Here is a 25,199-nt window from a genome sequence, read left to right as displayed (position 1 = left end):
AAAAGCCCTCGTTTTTCAGGAAAATATATAGATTCCGTGATAAAAGGCATTTACTGGAATATTCTAGCATACACAAAAACGTTATTTTTCAGCCTATTTATGAATAGTTTTCAAATAAACGCTAGATTATCGATAGTATATGTGTACTTATGCATGCTATAGAGGCGGGCTGAAATATCGATTCTCTCATTTCCTGATCGCGCACACACAGACACACACACACACACATAGGACAAACGCTTATATCTCTGTGAAAACAGCTCCGATTATCCTAAGACTGGTAAAATAAATTCCTTACCTGAGATCAGATGTTATCCAAAAAGATTATTCCAATTCCTGAGCGCCATTCCAAATATCGATCACGCTTATTGATTACAGTGTTGGGTCCTGTAAATACATAATCCACGCGTTTTCCGGGCCGGCGAGCACAATCGATCCTTCAGTTGGCTTGAGGGAAAAGTAAAATGAGCAAACTGGCCACCCCCCCCTTCAGCAGTGTAAAGTAATGGGGTGCAGTTACACAGGGAGAGACGATAGGGGGCAGTATCTTCCCAATTGAGCTCAGAGAGACTCTGCAGCACTAACCCGAGGCTCGATTGATGAAATATGAATTCAAATCGCCAATAAAAAAAAAAAGACAAACAAACGCTATATAGCGTTGGGGGCACTCAAAGGTCGGCATGAACTAATGATAAAACGCGTCCGTGGCACTCAATGTGTTAAACATTAAGCATGGGACAATGCAGAGTACCAGATCCAATCCATTGCTTTCACTTAGACCATTAGATTGGAGTCACTGGACAAAAATGATGATAATACATTTTTCTCTTCATCCGAGACATCGGATGTGCTTCTATGTGCCAAAAATGCTGGTAATCAAGTCACTTGAGCTTTGATTAATGACACGTTACGAATTAAATAAAACCTTGTGCATAATAGTATAGACATATTAGCATAGTAGTATAGGCATATGAGCATTGTACATAGTAGGTAGCAGTATAGACATAGTACATAATAGTAGAAGACAGTATTCTTTAAAAAAATAAATAAAAAAATTACAATCAACAGTTATGTCTGTATTTGATTATGGGGACATTCTGTACATGCACCGCCTTTCCCTCAACCTTAAAACCCCTAGATGCTGTGTATTCAAGCGCACTGCATTTTATCATGAGATACATTTCTCACTCACCATGGGATGGCCTTCTTTAACTAAGAGAAGGGATGTGCATTGCATTATATTTATCTATAAGGCTCTGCTTATGAAACGTCCCCATTATCTCTGCCATTTGATTGCTTTTAAATACAGCACATATGGTACAAGGTCACAGGATTACTTCGCTTTAGATACACCATATGTAAAAACTGAGTTTGGTAAAAACTGGTTTTTAAATATGATGCCCTGTACAAATGGAACTACAGAAAGTTAGCTCTAATGAACTACCTTGAAGTTACAACATTTCCTTCCATTAATGATTTAGATGTTGGTACTCGTTTAATTTGAGACATGTTTGTTGATGTTCCACTGAATTTTTGTCTGAACTGTACTTGTTTGTCCAATGCGTTTGTTATATTGTATGTCAAATAAATACAAAATTGCAGTGGTATATAGCAGAACCCAGTCAGGCATGCATACAGGTCATCCTATTATACTGTATAAACACTCACCTCCTCTCCTTTGGAGAGGCGATCTGGCAGCATGTGACTGGAGACAGAACACAGAGAATAGAACAACATTAGAATAGAAAACACAAACTCACCTCAAAGCATTTAAAAGTGACATTATGAAAAACTCCCCTTTTCAGTGCTTGTGATGTGCACATACTTGGGTGTTTGATGGTCCTAGTACCTACTAACACAGAAATGGTGAAATAAGACAAGCCAGTCAGATTTAGCACACAGCCCGTATTCAGAAACAGTGCCTTTAAACAAACCATTCAGAATTGCCTCTCCCTCCTACGCCAAGCGGTCCTTGACTTGTGTGACTTATCACTTTTAAACTTTCTTTTTCCACCTAAACGGTTCAATAGAATATGTGTCTGACAACATTTTACGAAATAAGATATGCAATTGGTGTATCTTGATCTGCAACTCCTAGTTTGACAGTTTAATCTGAACGGAAACCGTTCAGATTAAGTTCCAAAGTGTGGCGTAGGGGGAAAACGTGTCTCATTTGCATTTAAGGCGACAGGGGGCTACAGTGACTCAGGAGGTGGAGTGGTTAGATTCCGGCTCCTCTCGGGCTGTGTGTCGAGGTGTCCTTGAGCAAGACACTTAACCCCTAACTGCTCCCGATTAGAAAATTGGCACCTTGCATGGTTGCCTCTGCCGTCGTTGTGTGGGTGAATGGGTGAATGTGAGGCATATAAATGCAGTCCATTTACCATTTAAAGCTACAGAAATAAACACAAACAATCCATCCAGAACATTTCTGAAACAGAGGGGTATAGAGACATGCTAGAATGCATAATCTAGAGTGTTTTGCAGAAAATATCCAAGTTGTGTTTTGGGGACCTCAGAGACTATTAATTTGTTCAAAGGTAGTATAATATGTGACCTTTAAGGGTTTGACTGTAAGGGTTAAAGTCATACTATGCCTATGTCCTACTCATCAATAATGTTGTTGAGGGGTAGTCATTTCTATGCACAATGAATGCTGTGTTTCCCTTTAAAGTCATTCAATAACAACTCCATACTACACAAGACACATGTGTATTTAATAACTATTTGTATTTCAAGTAACAGTGTGTTGTGCTTCTCCCCTCATGGATTCTGCACATATTTAAGTCACAGCTGTTTATGCATCGCTAGCTACAGCAGTTGCATATCATAGCCGGTAAAAATGTATGTTCACTAAGATGATCAACATTGTGCCTAAACATGAAATTCAGACCAGCAAGCAGCGCCTCTACTCCTGGTTGTTTCACCGAGCATAGAATGTGTACCTACTATCTAAAGGTTAAGTTCAGAACGTTGGACCACTAGTCCTTTTCCTACTTAAAAATGTCTATCGGTAGAGTGTTCTCATGCTTGTTACCTGCAGCTCTAGCTGGTTAACTACAAAACGAATGCAAAGTCAATGGGGCCACGCTCCAGTCTGTACAAGGCAAGCCCTTATATAAATACTGAAACCTACTTAGAGTGCACTGTGGACTCGGTTTCTGTGTTGATTTCAGGGTTTGTACAGACTGGAATGTGGCCTGTTGACTTTGCATTCGTTTTACAGCTACTGGCCAGATCTGTGGGTATCTATGAAGAACAGCATGGATTGTGCTGAGAAAGGACTCTACTGATCGCCGTCATCATCATTGGTAAAAATAGGAAATGGAATAAAAATGAATATAAAAACATGAATGCTATCAAACCACACATTAACAGCTGCAAACACCAACGTTTCATCTTGATATTTCATGGCCAGAGCTTGTGAAGTTAAAGTCTAAATAGAGCCTGTAAGGCAGAGTTAATGAGGGTCATTATGAGCATCAACTATTCACGTCATTCTGATGAGCCCTGGTGCCTTGAGCGCTCTCTTCCTTTTCCATTCACCAGTCATGTTTGTCCTTGATACGGCATGTGGGGCTAATAGGAAGCCAATATGAATAAGAAGCCAAACACCAAAGGATTTAATGTTTTGTTAACGTTCCAATATTTTTCAGCCAAATTGCTAAACACTAAATAACCGGATGCCACAGAGAACGCACAGACACTGGTGACCTTATCTGCGATGCTAAGCTAGTTTTGGCTAGTAGTTTTTCCTCTTTTCTTTATTATTTCTTTTAAATCCCCTGCCTCATCAGAGAGACATGTATATTAGCTGCATGAACCCCAGACAAAGCTAGGAGCAATCTATTAATAGGCCATTAATGTTCCTTTGGCTGCAGGAGATGCTGGAGAGTCGGGAGCAGCCAGAAAATGTCACACATGAGATGTCTATTAGCCATAAGCATCCCACTGCCCACAGCACACACATTTAATTAAGTATCTACGGCAATTATGAAACCGGCTATTGCAATACTGGAAGGAGTCAGATATAGGAATTTATATTTCCAATGCTCGACTCTGTTCTCAGTCCGTCGGATGATATACGCACAAGTCACAGGGCGTAGTAATGCACTGACAGGGCGTAGTAATGCACTGCCATTCTTCAAGAAATGAAATAGTTCCAAGATATCAGTTGATTCAGAGAGAAGAATCAAATACACGAGAAGTGTTGTATTCTGCTGTGGATGGTTAAAACGTCCATCTGCATGTTGTGGTGTGGCTTAAAATATTTCTAATGTGCTGCCTGCTTCTTCCCAGCCCACTGGGAACACGGCCAGGACTCCAACCACAGAACTCTGTGGGTCAGCTCATGGCTACGCATCAATCACATTACTGGAAAGCATTTCATACCACTTCATCCAAATCCTAACTATACCTTTAAACTGAGTACTTACTCCTCTCTCTCTGGATGTCCCTGTGCCTTCCTTTTCTGCCTACTTTTCTCTTTTTATCTGAGGACTCACCACACCCACACCCACACTACTCCAAGACCAGTGTGTCTCAGGGGCTTGGGCAGGACTGCTGATGGGTTAGCAGGCAGAAGGAGGGTCTTTCTTCATATTGATGAGCTCAAATTGGAGAGAACCACACTGGTAATTATGAAGAATGAGACCTGAGAGAGGGGGGGGGGGGGTGGAGGTAGGTGTACTGCATGAGAGAAGGAGGGGGGAGGAGGTAGGTGTACTGTATGAGAGAGGGAGGGGGAGGAGGTAGGTGTACTGAATGAGAGAGGGAGGGGGAGGAGGTAGGTGTACTGTATGAGAGAGAGGGAGGGGGGAGGAGGTAGGTGTACTGTATGAGAGAGAGGGAGGGGGAGGAGGTAGGTGTACTGTATGAGAGAGGGAGCGGGATGAGGTAGGTGTACTGTATGAGAGAGAGGGAGGAGGTAGGTGTACTGTATGAGAGGGAGGAGGTAGGTGTATGTGTGTCATTTATTTTGTGTGTTCAAGAGACTCTGTGTCCCTGCCTCCTCATCCTCAATGTCCCTTCTTCCTGCTTCTCCCTCCCTTTCCCTGCCTCCTCTTTACTTCTCCCCACCTCCTCGTCCCCACCTCATCTTCTCTGTTCCTGCCTCCTCCTCCCTGCAGTGCACTCCCCATGTTTCATTAAAGGCAACTTGCTCCTCAACGATGCTTCCTGGCCCCACCAGAGGCTGTGAACGAACACTCCTCTAAAGTATTCATGTTTGGCAATGTGATGCGTGTCACGGCTCACAAGGTAATCAATTGTTATCATGGCAGTGATGATGATGACGATGATGTTGTCATTTTTACCCGAAAAGGAACCAGTCGTAGGCGATGGTCAGATACAGGATCTCAGCCGGCTCCAGACTGGCATGCGCGGCACCGTCCTGTGAAAGATGGATGACAATAAGAGCTCAGACATCACGTGTGCTGCTGACCCGCCAGGCCAGAGCCGTAGGTGTGTTCTGTTTGTCATTCCGTTTGAAAAGCTCAATACTGAAATATGTGCTGATTAAAATGTCAGGCTGAGAGTATGGGTATGACCGATCCATAAGAATGTGCACATGCATATTTAAAACTTCAAAAGCAGGGTTCTATTTTTAATCCAAGCAGTGAATGGATAGTGTGCTAATTAAGGTATGTCTTTGGAATGTTAATTGGGTTTCTGTGGAGAGATTTAAATGAGGGGGCACTGGGGTCAAGGCTGACTCTAAATAAATCCACTTATGAGAGGAACAGACCTAATGAAGAGCCAGAGAGGAACAGACATAATGAAGAGCCAGAGAGGAACAGACCTAATGAAGAGGTTAGGGCAAAACTCAGCAGCTAGGCTACTACCGGTAACTAGAACCCAGAGGAGAGACCACATCAGTCCAGTATTAGATAACCTACACTGGCTTCCGGTAACATTTAGAATCGATTTCAAGGTCCTCCTCCTTATATACAAAGCACTAAATGGAACAGGACCAAGCTACATTGCAAATTCTCGAGTCAACTATGTGCCTCCTAGAACATTGCGATCATCTACTACTGGTCTATTGAAGGTTCCAAGCTTTCAGTTTTAGGTTCAGTCTAAGGAAAATCGAGGATGCAGCCTTTGCAAACTATGCACCAAAATTATGGAACACACTACCTATGGACATTAGGGAAGCTAGATCTCTTAATATTTTCAGAAATATTCTAAAAACGTACCTCTTCACCATAGCCTTCCAATACACTCCGCTGTTGATTGTACTGTAGCACTATTTTACCCTGTCCATTCTATTGCATCATTTTACTATCTATTCTATTGTACTATTTTATTGCACTGTATTATTTTACTCTGTCTATTACTTTTTATTACAGGTTCAAAACTGTCAGGTATTAAAACTGTGTGGGTATCAAACAAGAGACTGTCAGGCTTTAAAACTGTGTAGGACCCAGGCCTAGAACTGCACCCTGAGAGAGGGAACTGCGCCCTGAGAGGGAGGTTTGCCCTGAGTGAGAGGTTCGATGGGTCAAAGTGGGTATAAAACAGGAGGGAAGACCATCAAGTTCTAAACTGTGGATACCAAACAGAGAAGGTAAAGACGACTTTGAACTGTTGAACAGTAAAGAACAATTCTATAGCACTGTAGATTTTTCTTTCTTCTTTTTTTATCTATTCTATTCTACTATTTTATTGCACTGCACTATTGCACTATTATTTTACTACTAGTCTATTTTATCTCACTCTTTTTATTATTGTCTATTTAAAACTGAATCAAACCATAAACAAGGTGGCCTGTTGGGATGTTAGATCCTAATGTGAAAAACTGTGATTTTATATGTCTGTCCTTTTATGCCTGTCTTTTTTCTGTTGTGAAGCACTTTGAGCTGCAGTTTCTGTATGAAAGGTGCTATACAAATAAAGTTTATTATTATTATTATTATTATTGTATTCTTGCACAATCAAAGCGGGCATGGCCAACCGCATTTCACTGTATGCCCTGGTATGTATGTGATAAATAAACCTTCTTGAATCTTGAGACAGAGAAACAGACCGAATGAAGCGCCAGAGAGAAACAGTGCCGTCAGGCGATTAAAAAAATTAATCTAATTAATTACAGGATTTGTAATTAATTTATCTAATTAATCGCATTTTAATCGCATAACCATTTTATGCCTGATATTCTATAATCATATTTCAAATTGCATGTGTCCGGATGGCAGAATTCAGTACTGTATCTACAAAACCTTCTGTTTAATCATCTTCCATCTATTAATTTGCTTAGATTTTTCAGGTCTGGTCAATTTGAGCATGGTGTTATTCAGTCAAAGATAAACAAATTTTTATTGAAATTCTCATTTGGTTCATTACAATTTACTCAAAATAAAATTTTCATTCAATCAATCACCGCGCAGATTGATTGAATGAAAATGTTAACAGATTGCAGAATGGGTACAATACAGTACGGTACAATACAGTACGGCTCAATACACACAATTGTTAACACTTTGCATGCCACGCCCGAGATTTCTCGGGTTTACCCCCCGCGGGTTGAATGTCCACTCACGAGAATTCTCGTATTTTCTCTCTTTTTTTTTTAGCGATCTGAAATCATATTTCATCAACCGTGTCTACCGTTGGAAATTCAGCTACCTCAGGCGCTCAGATGCGGAAAAAAGCACCCCCTATCGTCTCCCAGGTGGTAATTCACCCTTTTGGATTGAACTCAATGAAAATGAATGAGAAAAAAAAACCTGCACTCCACATTTTACTTCTCACTCACGCAGCCGGCATCTACCAGCTTCATGCTGGACTCTCGGAGCAGCGGGGAATAATGTTATACAGTATACACGGTGAATCAATAAAAATATCGTTTTTTTTCGAATGGCGATCAGGAATTGGAATAATCCATTTGGATACTATCTGATCTCAGGTAAGGAATCTATGTTACAAGTCTAAGGATAATCAGACCAGTTTTCACGGATATATAAGCTTTTATGTGATTATGTGATATGGCTGTTTGACTATGCGCCGTCAGGAAATAGGAGAAGCGATATTCATTATAGGTCATTGATAATGCGACAGGCAGATTAGACACATAGCCATAATTTAAAACATAGATTAGGCAATATTAACGTTAACATTGAAGTGGCCTTGGGCATCCAAGGGACTAATAAGGAATTAAACTTGGGCAGTCAAAGTGTTAAGGGGATGCAGACCAGAGAAAGACTTTAGCACTTTGAACAGCAACCTCTGTATGAAAAGTGCTATACAAATAAAGTTATTATTGTTTACATCAGGGTCCCCCATTTTCAATTCATAATGAATTGTAAGTAAGGGTGCAACTTGCTCCGTGCAATCCATTCTTTGTGGATTTAGCCCTATGTGTGTTGACCATGTCAGGTCCTCTGTGATGTGGACTCCCAGATACTTGAAACTGCTCACCCTGTCCCCGATAGCCCCGTTTATCCACAGTGGCGTGTGTGTCCCCTTCTGTATTCTCCTAAAATCCACGATCAGCTCTTTGGTTTTAACCCGGCACCAGCATGCCAGTTCATCAACCCCCTTAGGCTAAATGCCAAGAAAACCGAGGTCATAATGTATAACATCCTCCCGGATCATCCACCTCTAACGACAACAGGAGGCACTGCTCTAAAGGAAGTCGGTGATTTCAAATACCTGGGCTCGTGGGTCAACTCGTCCGAGCAAGACCTTAAAGTGAGGAAGGCGCTTGCATGGAGGGCTCTGAACGGCATGACCAGTGTGTAAAAATCCAACCTCCCACGTCAAATCAAACTCAACTTCTTTCATGCAACAGTTGAGTCTGTCCTTTTGTATGGCAGTGAATGCTGGACCCTGAAGCCCACCCTGCAGAAGTCCCTGGATGGGTGCTCAACATCAACAGGGATGAGCATGTCACTAATGCAAACTTGTATGGGGGGGGTGCTAAGGGTGAGCGAGAAAATGAGGCTGGCAGGTCACTGCCAGAGACACCATGAAACTTGTGCTGTGGGAGCCAACACACGGGCATCGATCACAAGGACGTCCCACACTAATCTACGTGGACGTACTCAGGAGAGATGTGGAAACAGAAAGCACCGGCGAGCTAGCCAGATGCATGGAGGATCGGGATGACTGGAAGCACAGATGGAGGGCCCGTCCGAGGACGACCTAGATAGATAGATCATCAACCTCCTCCCGATAGGCCTTCTCGTCATTGTTAGAGATCAGCCCCACCACCACTGTGTCGTCCGCAAACATCACTATGGAGTTGGAGCTGAACCTGGCCACACAGTCATGTGTGTACAGTGAATACAGCAGGGGGCTCATAACGCAGCCCTGGGGGGAGCCGATACTCAGGGTGATTTTGCTGGAGGTATGACCCCCCCACCCTGACCGCCTGGGGCTTGTCACTTATAAAGTCCAGGATCCAGGCGCTCATGGCGGAGCTCAGACCCAGATCGATCAGCTTGTCAACCAGTCTGGTGGGGACTATGGTGTTGAAAGCTGAACTATAGTCAATGAACAGCAATCTCACATAGCCCCCCTTCTGTCTGTCAAGGTGAAATAGTGTGTTGTGTAGTACTTGGGAGACCGTGTCGTCAGTGGTCCTGTTTGTCCTATATGCAAACTGCAGTGGGTCCATGCTACTAATGAAGCGCCAGAGAGAAACAGACCTAATGAAGAGCCAGAGAGAGATGGATACTTACTGCCCACAGGAAGAGGAGATACTTACTGCCAGTGCCCACAGGAAGAGGAGGAGATACTTACTGCCCACAGGAGGAGATACTTACTGCCCACAGGAAGAGGAGATAATTACTGCCCACAGGAAGAGGAGGAGATACGTACTGCCAACAGGAGGAGGAGATACATACAGTAATGGCCACAAGAGGAGAGAAGTAAGAGCGGGAGATACTTACTGCCCACAGGGACAGCCTGAGGAGGGAGACAAAGAGAGGCGTGCGGTCCCAGCCAGATATGCAGTGAACCAAGAGGCCACTCTCATCTGACAAGAGATTGAGAAACACACAATATTAGCATCACATCTAGATGGCCATGTACTGGGGATGGGTCAGGTCTGGGATCAATTCACTTTACATTCAATTCATTCCAAGATTTTTTTATTTATTTTTTTACTTTCTTTCAAATTTAAATACTGAAAAACTATTTGGCATGAAAAGGTTGTATGGTCACTTGTTTTGCAAGTTAATGGACATTTCTGTTACGCAACTTGAATGGATCCATACCCTGCTGCATATTGATAAATCAATTATATTGCCATTTCTTTTTTCGAATGTTGCGATTGCAATATCAACTGCAATATGAGAGTTAGGACTCTTCTAATCAGCTGTAAATACTTTTTGTTAGCTGTTCTGTGTTGTAAAATTTGTTTAATACTGAATGAGTTATTATGAGTCAATACTAAACACTGGACAATGATAAGCACATATAGTATTTGTCCCTCTGATGCAAAACTCTAGTAGTCAAAATTGTGATATTGATTCATTCATTCAGTTATTTGTACAGCCCTGTAAAGCTATTAAAATAATAATGAGTAACAAAAGAAGCAGAGCCCTTCGTGCACTTGTGAAGACGCCTTAAATTAGTCATCCACTTCACAGGACACATGACCTTTTTACATTCTTATTTACAGCCTCGAGTCATGAACTGCAACATCACACTTTTTTTTTTTTTTTTTTATATATATATATTTTTTTTTTAAACATACACATAAACATAAACATAACAACATAAAATTAGATATACAAGCATTAATTAACAGTACACCTCCAATTTAAATCACCATTTGAATAAATGTATTATACAAGAAATATACCTAATACTTGCTATCTAATACCCTACATACATATGCTCTCGCTCGCTCCCCCCCCCCCCCCCCCCGGACCCCCACTTGGATAATCCATCCATTATCATTCGCTCCTTTCCAGGCACTACATTTCATATGCTAGCTTTTATTCTCCCCACCACTTCTAACCACATTGCAATTTTGGATTCAGTGACACCTAGAATCCTTGCTGTAGATATTTCTAGATAAATCACATCGAGATATGTAAGAATCCAAACCTTCCTACACATTTCTTCCGGTTGAAACCATCGTGATGCTATCAGCTTTTTAGCCGCTGTGATACGTGATAAAACTAATCTCTTTAGCTGTATAGGGACTGCAAACTCAAAGACATCATTCAACAGCAATACAGAGGGGTGTACAGGTATATCCAGAATTAAAAGATTTGATAATTGCTGGGACACTTCTTTCCAGAATATCTTAACTGGTGGGCAGTCCCAGTACATGTGCATAAATGTACCCTCATCCCCATTTGTACACAAGGTGCATCTGGAGTCTTGTTTAAGTCCCATTCTGTTCAATCTTATAGGAGTCAGGTATGTCCTATGAATAAAGTTAAGATTTATTTGTTGATGGTCCGGGTTACGTGACGCAAGTCGAACGTTTGCCCAGGCATCTTGCCAATCAATTTATTTCCAGGTCTGGTATATCCCTCCTCCAGACTGAGTCTAGGGGGAGGGTTTCATACGAGGACATTAGTAATTGATGATAAAAATCTGATACAAAACCTCTCGATGTCTCTCTTTCATAGAATAATTTGTGGTATCTGTGGTGTTCAATTGGTATCCTTAATGGGACTCCATGAGCCTTCAAACATACCAATAACTGTGCGTAAAAATAATATGTGGATCTGGTGAGATTACATTTTTTATGTATTTCTTCATATCTACAGAAACCCCATTTGTTGAAAACATCTCCTAATGTGTGTATGCCCTGCTTTTCCCATTTAGGGTATCTTATAGGTCGTTTTCCAATCAGAAGTGCATTGTTATTGAATATGAGAGTATGACTATGCCATTTATGTGGGTTAGAATATTTGTTTGTGTTTCACGCCATATCCGGATCGCATGAGTAATAATGGGGCCAAATTTCTATTCGCATTGCTTAATTCATAATTTGGTGTATACTATGTCCTGCAGTCTATGTGGAGCTACTATATTTACTTCTAAATTTCTCCAGGATACTGATGCTTGGGAATCAAACCAGGTTGTCAGTGGTCTTAAAGTGTACGCCTTAAAATAGTGGTAAAAATCTGGAAATGCCATACCTCCATCGGCTTTGTTTCTCTGTGCGGTGGATCTTTTTATACGTGGTGGTTTGTTATTCCAAATAAATTTGTATGCGGTAGTGTCGTTTTTTCCAGTAACCATCTGGAGGGGGTAACGGTAGCATTGAGCTAATGAAGTTGATTCTAGGTAGGACATCCATCTTAACTATTGATACCCGTGCCTGAACTGAGTTTTTAAGTTTTGACCACGTTTCAAAGTCGTATTTGATCTTATTTTGGATTTTTATGTAATTGTACTTCACCGTTTGGCTTATAGTAGGGAATACTTCAACTCCCAAACATCTAAAGTGTTTAACCATTGGTATTTCTTCTGGAAGGAGTATATTTTTTGCAGGTGCATTAAGTGGAAGGAAAGCCGACTTTGGCCAATTTATCCTAAATCCCGATAGACTGCCAAATTCATCAATCAACTTGAGAAGATGAGGCATTGCGGTGTTAGGGTTTTGTATGAACAGTATTACGTCGTCCGCATATAAACTAATTTTATGTTGTGTGCCCTTGATTGCGATTGGTTCTATGAATTGGGATTGTCTTGTGTATTGTGCTAAAGGCTCTAATGATAAATCGAATAGTCCGGCACTAAGAGGGCAACCCTGTCTAGAAGAGCGTGATACCGGAAAGATTCCGGAGGTGATTATACCTGTTGAAATCATGGCCGATGGGTCTTTGTATAATACTTTAATCATATCAATGAATCCTTTTCCTAACTCCATCCTTTCTAATACTGCCCATAGATAAAACCATTCCAACCTATCAAAAGCTTTCATCGCATCCAGGGACAGCATCGCCTTAGGTGTGGTGTCATCCTTGCTGGCATCTAGTACGTGTAGTAATCGTCTTATATTATCCGTGATCAAGCGGCCTCTTATGAAGCCAGTCTGGTCCGGATGAACTAAAGACGTCATATGCTTTTGGAGTCTGATGGCTAATACCTTAGAATACAGCTTGATATCGGTTCCGAGGCGGCTTAAGGGTCAGTAACTACCGCAATCGGTGGGGTCCTTGTCTTTTTTAAGGAGGACTGTTATGAGTGCAATATTGTCGTTCTTATGGAAGTTCCCCACCTTGATTGAGTATAAAATCATATTAAGTAATAGGGGTCCAATTACGTCCCAACATGAGGTACATTTCTGGTGGGATACCGTCTCTTCCAGGAGCCCTACCACTTTGCATTTCAGATATGGCCTCCCTAAGTTCACCTAGTGTGATGGGTGTCCCTAACTGTTTAGCGTCATCCTCTGATAGTTTGGGGAGGTTAATTTGATTAAGATATGTGTCCATTTTGTTTTGATCGAAAGTCGTTTCTGATTTATACAAGTTGGAGTAGAACTCTTTGAATGTCTCGTTGATTTTTTTAGGGTCTGTAACAAGTCCTTGTTGTGCTTTAATGGAATTTATATCTGCAAATTTTGCGTTGACTCTTAATCGCATAGCTAGTAGGTGACTTGGTTTAGAACCTTGAGAGTAGTGCTGTTGTCTTGTGCTACGTATTTGTACTTCAGATTGTTGTTTATAAATGGCGTCAATCTCTTTTTTTAGCACATTAATTTGAGTTTCCAGTCGATCCGAGTAGTTGTATTGTAAGGAGGAAAATAACGTTTCCAGCTCTGCCAGTTTTGAGCAACGATTCTTGCGTATTTGAGGAAAAGCACCCGGTAAACTCCTTGATCAATCCCTTTACCGACATCCATAATATTCTGGGGTCCTGCACTGATTCCGCATTCTCCAGTAGGAATACAGAAAGAGCTTCTTTGAGTTGTGTAATGAATTCCTTGTTATTCAGCAGTCTCGAGTTAAATCGCCACCTTGGGGCTCGGGATGACAGTATACCAAATGATCCTTTTAGGAGTAAATAACAGTGATCCGTCTACACTATGTAGACTAAGCGTGGGGGGAAATCGATACAGCAATATATCGCAATATTCTGCGTGCCAATATTATACCGATACACTGATGCAGAGTATTTTTATTTTTTTTATCTTTTCCCCCCTCCTTTTTCCTCCGTTTTTCTCCCATCCCAATGTTAGTCGTTATGCCAATTCCCAATCCCCTTCCTGGTCGCTGCGCACCTACCCCCTACAGTCGGTCTGGGAGAGTGGAGGCTATCACATGCTTCCTCCGACACTGAACCGTAGCCAATGAATCGCTTCTTTTCACCTGGCAGCGCGGACTCTTACTGAGAGGGTGTAACGTGTGGAAGGATCACACTACCCCCCTTAGATCCTTTCCTCGCTCGCTGAGCAGGTGCCACGACCGAACTGTAGGAGTCGCTGTTTACAACGACCAGGACCCACCCACCAGTTTTCCCACCCTCTAACACTGCCAAGTGTGTTAGTACGACGATATTATCACCAAGTATTGATATTTTAAAAACTAAAACAAATCCCATTATAAAACAAATCCATTTAGCTGCAATAGAAAAGATGGAGTGAGGTGAACAGACTGATGATTTATTAGATAAATGATTTTGTATATATTTTTATTGCAGATGTTGACCAGGTTTTCCATTGGAAACATAATTTGCATTTGAAAAAAATAAGGTAATAAATCGCATTACAATATTGTGACTAGTATTGTGACTTTTAAACTTTTAGTTTTTCAAGTAAGTGAGGCTTTCTTATTACTTACTTTATACACCACTGTGCACACTGCACACAAATACCACTTCCCCCCTACCATACACACAACCACACACACATAAACAAGCCGTACACCACACGCACAACAATCCCCACACTACACAAGCAACCCCCCCCCCCCCCCCACACGTACCATCGCTGTTGATGATGTGAAGCAGCAGTTTCAGGTAATTCTGTGTCTGCTCCACCAGGTCCCACGACTGGCAACAACAGAGCAACAACAACAAATGACAACAACATACAGTCAGTAAGGAACCCAAAACACATACCAGTACCCAGTCAAATATTAACAGGGGGGAAAGTATATTATGGCATATCACAAACATACTGTAATAATCTTTGTATGTCAAAAAGGTTATCAAATTTAGGAAAAGCGGTAGATTCCTCATTTATCATTCAATGCTTCAAAGCTTGGTCGCAGGGTTATGACCAGGGCAGGAAACCACAGTGGTAGATTTGTGAATTCATCTCCAGACACTTTCATTATTCTACCAGCCCAACTTGTAGACAGAACTCACCAGCATTTAGGCTGGTAGCTGGTGTACATGTCCACCCTGGTTATGACATCATCTCTATGAGGACATATCTGACTGACCATGTTTTTGCAGGAGTCAGGTTTTATAACAGATGCTGTTGCCAGGTTGTGTGTGTGTGTTGTGCAAGTGGCCATAAATCACAGCAAGTGCAATTCCACCGTTGACCAACAGATGTCACTGACATACCAGGAATATTTTGGGGTAGAGCTGAAAATCATGAGCCTACATTATAAAACAGAATACAATAGAAGAGAAGATAATCAATAACCTGGTATTCCCTCCAATCAATGTTCAGGTTCTGTGTAAAGCACACAGGGATTGTCAAAGGAGCGTCCACATAGTCCTGGCAAATAGAAAACAGAGAGTTATATTTAATAGTATCATGTACTGATGTACATTAACTGATGTGAAGTTAGATGGAGAGGAGTAGAGTTACTGGTCAGATACAGTAGAGTTACTGGTCAGATATAGTAGAGTTACTGGTCAGATATAGTAGAGCTACTGGTCAGATATAGTAGAGTTACTGGTCAGATATAGTAGAGTTACTGGTCAGATATAGTAGAGTTACTGGTCAGATATAGTAGAGTTACTGGTCAGATACAGTAGAGTTACTGGTCAGATATAGTAGAGTTACTGGTCAGATACAGTAGAGTTACTGCTCAGATATAGTAGAGTTACTGGTCAGATATAGTAGAGTTACTGGTCAGATATAGTAGAGTTACTGGTCAGATATAGTAGAGTTACTGGTAGATATAGTAGAATTACTGGTCAGATACAGTAGAGTTACTGGTCAAATATAGTAGAGTTACTGGTCAGATAGAGTAGAGTTACTGGTCAGATATAGTAGAGTTACTGGTCAGATATAGTAGAGTTACTGGTCAGATATAGTAGAGTTACTGGTCAGATACAGTAGAGTTACTGGTCAGATATAGTAGAGTTACTGGTCAGATAGAGTAGAGTTACTGGTCAGATATAGTAGAGTTACTGGTCAGATATAGTAGAGTTACTGGTAGATATAGTAGAGTTACTGGTAGATATAGTAGAGTTACTGGTCAGATATAGTAGAGTTACTGGTCAGATATAGTAGAGTTACTGGTCAGATAGAGTAGAGTTACTGGTCAGATAGAGTAGAGTTACTGGTCAGATATAGTAGATGGTCAGATATAGTAGAGTTACTGGTCAGATATAGTAGTTACTGGTCAGATATAGTAGAATCACTGGTCAGATATAGTAGAGTTACTGGTCAGATACAGTAGTTACTGGTCAGATATAGTAGAGTTACTGGTCAGATATAGTAGAGTTACTGGTCAGATAGAGTAGAGTTACTGGTCAGATAGAGTAGAGTTACTGGTCAGATAGAGTAGAGTTACTGGTCAGATATAGTAGAGTTACTGGTCAGATATAGTAGTTACTGGTAGATATAGTAGAGTTACTGGTCAGATAGAGTAGAGTTACTGGTCAGATAGAGTAGAGTTACTGGTAGATATAGTAGAGTTACTGGTCAGATATAGTAGAGTTACTGGTCAGATATAGTAGAGTTACTGGTCAGATACAGTAGAGTTACTGGTCAGATATAGTAGAATTACTGGTCAGATACAGTAGAGTTACTGGTCAGATATAGTAGAGTTACTGGTCAGATATAGTAGAGTTACTGGTCAGATACAGTAGAGTTACTGGTCAGATACAGTAGAGTTACTGGTCAGATACAGTAGAGTTACTGGTCAGATATAGTAGAATTACTGGTCAGATATAGTAGAGTTACTGGTCAGATACAGTAGAGTTACTGGTCAGATATAGTAGAGTTACTGGTCAGATACAGTAGAGTTACTGGTCATATACAGTAGAGTTACTGGTCAGATACAGTAGAGTTACTGGTCAGATATAGTAGAGTTACTGGTCAGATATAGTAGAGTTACTGGTCAGATACAGTAGAGTTACTGGTCAGATATAGTAGAGTTACTGGTCAGATATAGTAGAGTTACTGGTCAGATATAGTAGAGTTACTGGTCAGATACAGTAGAGTTACTGGTCAGATATAGTAGAGTTACTGGTCAGATATAGTAGTTACTGGTCAGATATAGTAGTTACTGGTCAGATATAGTAGAGTTACTGGTCAGATACAGTAGAGTTACTGGTCAGATACAGTAGAGTTACTGGTCAGATACAGTAGAGTTACTGGTCAGATATAGTAGAATTACTGGTCAGATATAGTAGAGTTACTGGTCAGATACAGTAGAGTTACTGGTCAGATATAGTAGAGTTACTGGTCAGATACAGTAGAGTTACTGGTCAGATACAGTAGAGTTACTGGTCAGATACAGTAGAGTTACTGGTCAGATACAGTAGAGTTACTGGTCAGATATAGTAGAGTTACTGGTCAGATACAGTAGAGTTACTGGTCAGATACAGTAGAGTTACTGGTCAGATATAGTAGAGTTACTGGTCAGATATAGTAGAGTTACTGGTCAGATATAGTAGAGTTACTGGTCAGATACAGTAGAGTTACTGGTCAGATATAGTAGAGTTACTGGTCAGATATAGTAGAGTTACTGGTCAGATACAGTAGAGTTACTGATCAGATATAGTAGAGTTACTGGTCAGATATAGTAGAGTTACTGGTCAGATATAGTAGAGTTACTGGTCAGATAGAGTAGAGTTACTGGTCAGATATAGTAGTTACTGGTCAGATATAGTAGATGGTCAGATATAGTAGAGTTACTGGTCAGATATAGTAGAGTTACTGGTCAGATATAGTAGAATCACTGGTCAGATATAGTAGAGTTACTGGTCAGATACAGTAGAGTTACTGGTCAGATATAGTAGAGTTACTGGTCAGATATAGTAGAGTTACTGGTCAGATATAGTAGAGTTACTGGTCAGATATAGTAGAGTTACTGGTCAGATATAGTAGAGTTACTGGTCAGATATAGTAGTTACTGGTAGATATAGTAGAGTTACTGGTCAGATAGAGTAGAGTTACTGGTCAGATAGAGTAGAGTTACTGGTAGATATAGTAGAGTTACTGGTCAGATATAGTAGAGTTACTGGTCAGATATAGTAGAGTTACTGGTCAGATACAGTAGAGTTACTGGTCAGATACAGTAGAGTTACTGGTCAGATATAGTAGTTACTGGTCAGATACAGTAGAGTTACTGGTCAGATATAGTAGAGTTACTGGTCAGATATAGTAGAGTTACTGGTCAGATACAGTAGAGTTACTGGTCAGATACAGTAGAGTTACTGGTCAGATACAGTAGAGTTACTGGTCAGATACAGTAGAGTTACTGGTCAGATATAGTAGAATTACTGGTCAGATATAGTAGAGTTACTGGTCAGATACAGTAGAGTTACTGGTCAGATATAGTAGAGTTACTGATCAGATATAGTAGAGTTACTGGTCAGATATAGTATAGTTACTGGTCAGATATAGTAGAGTTACTGGTCAGATACAGTAGAGTTACTGGTCAGATACAGTAGAGTTACTGGTCAGATACAGTAGAGTTACTGGTCAGATATAGTAGAGTTACTGGTCAGATATAGTAGAGTTACTGGTCAGATACAGTAGAGTTACTGGTCAGATATAGTAGAGTTACTGGTCAGATATAGTAGAGTTACTGGTCAGATATAGTAGAGTTACTGGTCAGATACAGTAGAGTTACTGGTCAGATATAGTAGAGTTACTGGTCAGATATAGTAGAGTTACTGGTCAGATACAGTAGAGTTACTGGTCAGATATAGTAGAGTTACTGGTCAGATATAGTAGAGTTACTGATCAGATATAGTAGAGTTACTGGTCAGATATAGTAGTTACTGGTCAGATATAGTAGAGTTACTGGTCAGATATAGTAGTTACTGGTCAGATATAGTAGTTACTGGTCAGATATAGTAGAGTTACTGGTCAGATATAGTAGAGTTACTGGTCAGATATAGTAGTTACTGGTCAGATATAGTAGTGTTACTGGTCAGATATAGTAGAGTTACTGGTCAGATATAGTAGAGTTAATGGTCAGATATAGTAGTTACTGGTAGATATAGTAGAGTTACTGGTCAGATAGAGTAGAGTTACTGGTCAGATATAGTAGAGTTACTGGTCAGATATAGTAGAGTTACTGGTCAGATACAGTAGAGTTACTGGTCAGATATAGTAGAGTTACTGGTCAGATATAGTAGTTACTGGTCAGATATAGTAGAGTTACTGGTCAGATATAGTAGAGTTACTGGTCAGATATAGTAGAGTTACTGGTCAGATATAGTAGAGTTACTGGTCAGATACAGTAGAGTTACTGGTCAGATACAGTAGAGTTACTGGTCAGATACAGTAGAGTTACTGGTCAGATACAGTAGAGTTACTGGTCAGATACAGTAGAGTTACTGGTCAGATATAGTAGAATTACTGGTCAGATACAGTAGAGTTACTGGTCAGATATAGTAGAGTTACTGATCAGATATAGTAGAGTTACTGGTCAGATATAGTATAGTTACTGGTCAGATATAGTAGAGTTACTGGTCAGATACAGTAGAGTTACTGGTCAGATACAGTAGAGTTACTGGTCAGATATAGTAGAGTTACTGGTCAGATATAGTAGTTACTGGTCAGATATAGTAGTTACTGGTCAGATAAAGTAGAGTTACTGGTCAGATATAGTAGAGTTACTGGTCAGATATAGTAGAGTTACTGGTCAGATATAGTAGTTACTGGTCAGATATAGTAGTGTTACTGGTCAGATATAGTAGTGTTACTGGTCAGATATAGTAGAGTTACTGGTCAGATATAGTAGAGTTACTGGTCAGATATAGTAGTTACTGGTAGATATAGTAGAGTTACTGGTCAGATAGAGTAGAGTTACTGGTCAGATATAGTAGAGTTACTGGTCAGATATAGTAGAGTTACTGGTCAGATAGAGGAGTTACTGGTCAGATACAGTAGAGTTACTGGTCAGATACAGTAGAGTTACTGGTCAGATATAGTAGAGTTACTGGTCAGATATAGTAGAGTTACTGGTCAGATACAGTAGAGTTACTGGTCAGATATAGTAGAGTTACTGGTCAGATATAGTAGAGTTACTGGTCAGATATAGTAGTTACTGGTCAGATATAGTAGTTACTGGTCAGATATAGTAGAGTTACTGGTCAGATATAGTAGAGTTACTGGTCAGATATAGTAGTTACTGGTCAGATATAGTAGAGTTACTGGTCAGATATAGTAGAGTTACTGGTCAGATATAGTAGAGTTACTGGTCAGATATAGTAGAGTTACTGGTCAGATACAGTAGAGTTACTGGTCAGATATAGTAGTTACTGGTCAGATAGAGTAGAGTTACTGGTCAGATAGAGTAGAGTTACTGGTCAGATATAGTAGAGTTACTGGTCAAATACAGTAGAGTTACTGGTCAGATATAGTAGAGTTACTGGTCAGATATAGTAGAGTTACTGGTCAGATACAGTAGAGTTACTGGTCAGATATAGTAGTTACTGGTCAGATATAGTAGAGTTACTGGTCAGATAGAGTAGAGTTACTGGTCAGATATAGTAGAGTTACTGGTCAGATACAGTAGAGTTACTGGTCAGATACAGTAGAGTTACTGGTCAGATATAGTAGAGTTACTGGTCAGATACAGTAGAATTACTGGTCAGATATAGTATAGTTACTGGTCAGATACAGTAGAGTTACTGGTCAGATATAGTAGTTACTGGTCAGATATAGTAGAGTTACTGGTCAGATAGAGTAGTTACTGGTAGATATAGTAGAGTTACTGGTCAGATATAGTAGAGTTACTGGTCAGATATAGTAGAGTTACTGGTCAGATATAGTAGAGTTACTGGTCAGATATAGTAGAGTTACTGGTCAGATACAGTAGAGTTACTGGTCAGATATAGTAGAGTTACTGGTCAGATATAGTAGAGTTACTGGTCAGATATAGTAGAGTTACTGGTCAGATACAGTAGAGTTACTGGTCAGATACAGTAGAGTTACTGGTCAGATACAGTAGAGTTACTGGTCAGATATAGTAGTTACTGGTCAGATATAGTAGAGTTACTGGTCAGATAGAGTAGAGTTACTGGTAGATATAGTAGAGTTACTGGTCAGATATAGTAGAGTTACTGGTCAGATATAGTAGAGTTACTGGTCAGATATAGTAGAGTTACTGGTCAGATATAGTAGAGTTACTAGTCAGATATAGTAGTTACTGGTCAGATATAGTAGTTACTGGTCAGATACAGTAGAGTTACTGGTCAAATATAGTAGAGTTACTGGTCAGATATAGTAGAGTTACTGGTCAGATATAGTAGTTACTGGTCAGATATAGTAGAGTTACTGGTCAGATACAGTAGAGTTACTGGTCAGATACAGTAGAGTTACTGGTCAGATACAGTAGAGTTACTGGTCAAATATAGTATAATTACTGGTCAGATATAGTAGAGTTACTGGTCAGATATAGTATAATTACTGGTCAGACACAGTAGAGTTACTGGTCAAATATAGTAGAGTTACTAGTCAGATACAGTAGAGTTACTGGTCAGATACAGTAGAGTTACTGGTCAGATACAGTAGAGCTACTGGTCAGATATAGTAGAGTTACTGGTCAGATATAGTAGAGTTACTGATCAGATATAGTAGAGTTACTGGTCAGATATAGTAGAGTTACTGGTCAGATATAGTAGTGTTACTGGTCAGATATAGTAGAGTTACTGGTCAGATCCAGTAGAGTTACTGGTCAGATAGAGTAGAGTTACTGGTCAGATAGAGGGGTAGAGTTACTGGTCAGATATAGTATAATTACTGGTCAGATACAGTATAGTTACTGGTCAGATACAGTAGAGTTACTAGTCAGATATAGTAGAGTTACTGGTCAAATATAGTAGAGTTACTGGTCAGTTACAGTAGAGTTACTGGTCAGATAGAGTAGAGTTACTGGTCAGATAGAGTAGAGTTACTGGTCAGATATAGTAGTTACTGGTCAGATATAGTAGAGTTACTGGTCAGATAGAGGTGTAGAGTTACTGGTCAGTTACAGTAGAGTTACTGGTAGATATAGTAGAGTTACTGGTCAGTTACAGTAGTCACTGGTAGATATAGTAGAGTTACTGGTCAGATAGAGGTACCTGATTCCAGTTGAACACCAGTCCCTCAGCGGTATAATCTCGGTCTTTGTAGTCCTTAAAAAACTCACACCCTGACAGAGAGAGAGAGACGTGGAAAGAGAGAGAGAGAGACACACGCACACACACCTTTGATTTGCCAAGTTCTACCAGTTTGTACTTGGCCTACTCATGGACAGCTAAAGCAGAGTCTGTAGGCGGCATAGGGCAGTGGGCCCTAGCTACCATGAGGGCTATTAACACATTGGGTGCCACGTTGTTTCCGGGGCCCATCTATTCAGTGCCAGCATTAAACTAATGGAGTCCTTCACCTTGTTTGTAGAGCTATAATTATATTCTATATTATAGCTATGGATCCAATACTATGGTAATTTGACAGAGTTTCTTCCGGTCAAAAGAAATAATTTTTCCATCCATACGTTCCCGTTTTATACCGTGGTGGATATAAGTATGGTTTAGAGCGGTCTAGGATAATTCCTGGGAGGCTGGTAATAGCACGCAATGTGTATTCTACTAAATGCATTGGCATTTCGTCCCTACACACGCTACATGAAAGGGTGGAGGGGGTCATTTTTTGATGCTCTGATTGCCACCAACAGCATACGTTGTGGAGTAACGTTACAGTAATACTTTCGGATCACAATAAGGTACATGTATCCGTACCGAACCGAACAAGTTTCAGTGTGTACCGTACCGTACCGAACGGCTGTGTAGTGTACCGAACGAATACAATGGGGCTGTTTTTTCGATTATTAATTTCAATATAGAATATTCGTTGACAGCCCTACAAGTACAATTAGTTACTGCACACTACATCACCCCTGAGTGGAACATGGAAAGCCAAACTTTCCCCCACTGTACCGAACCTTGACTTCAAAACCAAGGTACGTACCGTACCGTGGTTTTTGTGTACCGTTACACCCCTACAATGAAGGCATGCTCGGATTAACGCAAGATTGATATCATATAGCCCTTACCTTGACTAGGATGTGCCCCAAAAAGAATATTCCAATTATCTGATCGCCATTCCAAGTAATTATGTCCATAGTGTCGCCAACATAATCCATCACAAAAAACTGATCGGGAGTACTTGATTCTTCCGCTCCACTTGACCGACAAAGAAAATACCTATATAATCGAGGCACAGCCCAAGACACAATGTTTCAAAGGGTGCTCGATACCGCTGCCTGGTAGGATGCGGCCGGTACTGAACCTTCGGAGTCCCAGTATGCATTTTATAGGCAACATAGAGCTCCCTGACATTGAATAGGGTATTAAAATAAAATAAAATGAAAACGACCCAGAAACGTGTTAACACGTGATTGGCACTCAACGGTCGGGCCTCAGAAACGTGTTAATCAGTGATTGGCACTGAATGTGTTAACATCCCTGGCTCACACTGACCTCCTGATTAACACTACATTCTACACATCCTGCTTTCCTTAGTTACTGTTGCTATGTCCAACACAATTTCAAGATGAACTCCACTACACTCCCACCATACAAAATATTCCAGAAACTGTTTTCAATCCCCCTGAAAGTGTGCATATGATCATTTTAATGAAGAAAAATGTGTTATCTAATGTTTGAAGGCTTGAGCAGCTCACCTGGGTAAGGCACAGAGAGCAGGGTGAAGTCTGCATAGCGTTGGGCCTTGTCCACTTTCTCAGAGGACGTCACACTGGACAGAGAGACAGAGAGAGAGACACATATAGATAAGAGGGAGAGAGAAAATAAACAAAGAGGCAGACAGAGACACAGAGAGAAGGAGAGAGAGAACAACCAACCAAAAGGTAAGATTATGCAATGTGAGCATTTATGAACATGCAACATAAATACAAGACAGGACTTATGTGTGTGTGCGTGTGTGTGCGTGTGCGTTCCCTCCTTACTTCAGGCCAAACTTGACCTTCTTGTTCTCCACCATCAGGTCACAGATGTAGCGAACAGAGAGGTAACGCAGTAGCTTGATGTCACTGCCCCGAACCTTGTCAAACAGCTGGGAGTCACCATTCCTACAGAGAGAGGGGGGGGGGGGCAGTGAGTTAGTGAGTGAGTGAGTGAGTGAGTGAGTGAGTGAGTGAGTGAGTGAGTGAGTGAGTGAGTGAAAGAGGGTATCATAAGAGGAGAAACAGAGGACATATGGGAGAACAGAGCGAGAGAGAGAGAGAAAGAAAGACAGTGATAGAAATGAACCACAAGATGAACAGGGAGAGATCACAATAGATAGAAGAGACAGAAGGAGGGAGGAAAGGAGAGGAGACAACAGGAGGTAATAAAAAAGGCAGAATGAGATAGAAACAAAAGGGAGAGACGGAGATAAAAACTGTAACTGAGTATATGTGGGAGCACAATTCTTACATTTTACCTACTGAAGCATATGGATTGTTTATTTGTATTGCTAATGATCCTATTGTTTATGAGTAATTTGTAACAACTATCCATGTATTGACCTATCGCAAACTCAGCCTTCTGCAGTGGCGGCCGGTGGGTACTTCGCCACTAGGGGCGCTATACCAAATATTTTGCAAACATGTACAGTACTGTACCACGCAAGACTCATGGCAAGACGTGAGCGATTCGACTCACGCTCACGGCAATGAATCGGCTCTTATGAACGAGTCGCTCAGCTGTTACTACAACAACACACAACCAGTCAAATAAAGTATAGTCTAGACTCTAATTCACAACTTGAAACACAATATAAATAGAAAAGTTAGAAACAAAACTCGCCCGTCTCCAAACACAGGCAGATCTCTCCCTCTCTCCTTCTCTCTCTCACACACAGCGCGACG

General features: G+C 40.7%; 1 protein-coding gene across 2 annotated transcripts in view; it reads right to left on the bottom strand.

Moving 5' to 3' along the window:
* mtmr14 (myotubularin related protein 14) overlaps positions 1-25,199 on the bottom strand; it is a 135,610-nt gene that overhangs the window by 39,374 nt on the left and 71,037 nt on the right. For both annotated transcript variants that reach the window (XM_084316735.1, XM_084316736.1), the window contains exons 6-13: positions 24,297-24,419; positions 24,012-24,085; positions 22,408-22,478; positions 15,572-15,646; positions 14,901-14,967; positions 9,894-9,979; positions 5,316-5,392; positions 1,669-1,705 (exon numbers count right to left, since the gene is read on the bottom strand). In XM_084316735.1, the coding sequence (XP_084172861.1) occupies positions 1,669-1,705; positions 5,316-5,392; positions 9,894-9,979; positions 14,901-14,967; positions 15,572-15,646; positions 22,408-22,478; positions 24,012-24,085; positions 24,297-24,419 (610 nt within the window). The remainder of the gene's footprint in view (positions 1-1,668; positions 1,706-5,315; positions 5,393-9,893; positions 9,980-14,900; positions 14,968-15,571; positions 15,647-22,407; positions 22,479-24,011; positions 24,086-24,296; positions 24,420-25,199) is intronic.

This window comes from Notolepis coatsorum (genome assembly GCF_963971535.1).
Source record: "Notolepis coatsorum genome assembly, chromosome: 6".
In the NCBI taxonomy this organism is placed as follows: domain Eukaryota; kingdom Metazoa; phylum Chordata; class Actinopteri; order Aulopiformes; family Paralepididae; genus Notolepis; species Notolepis coatsorum.
Note: the sequence above shows the minus strand (reverse complement) of the source record. Positions and strands in the feature narration are given on the sequence as shown.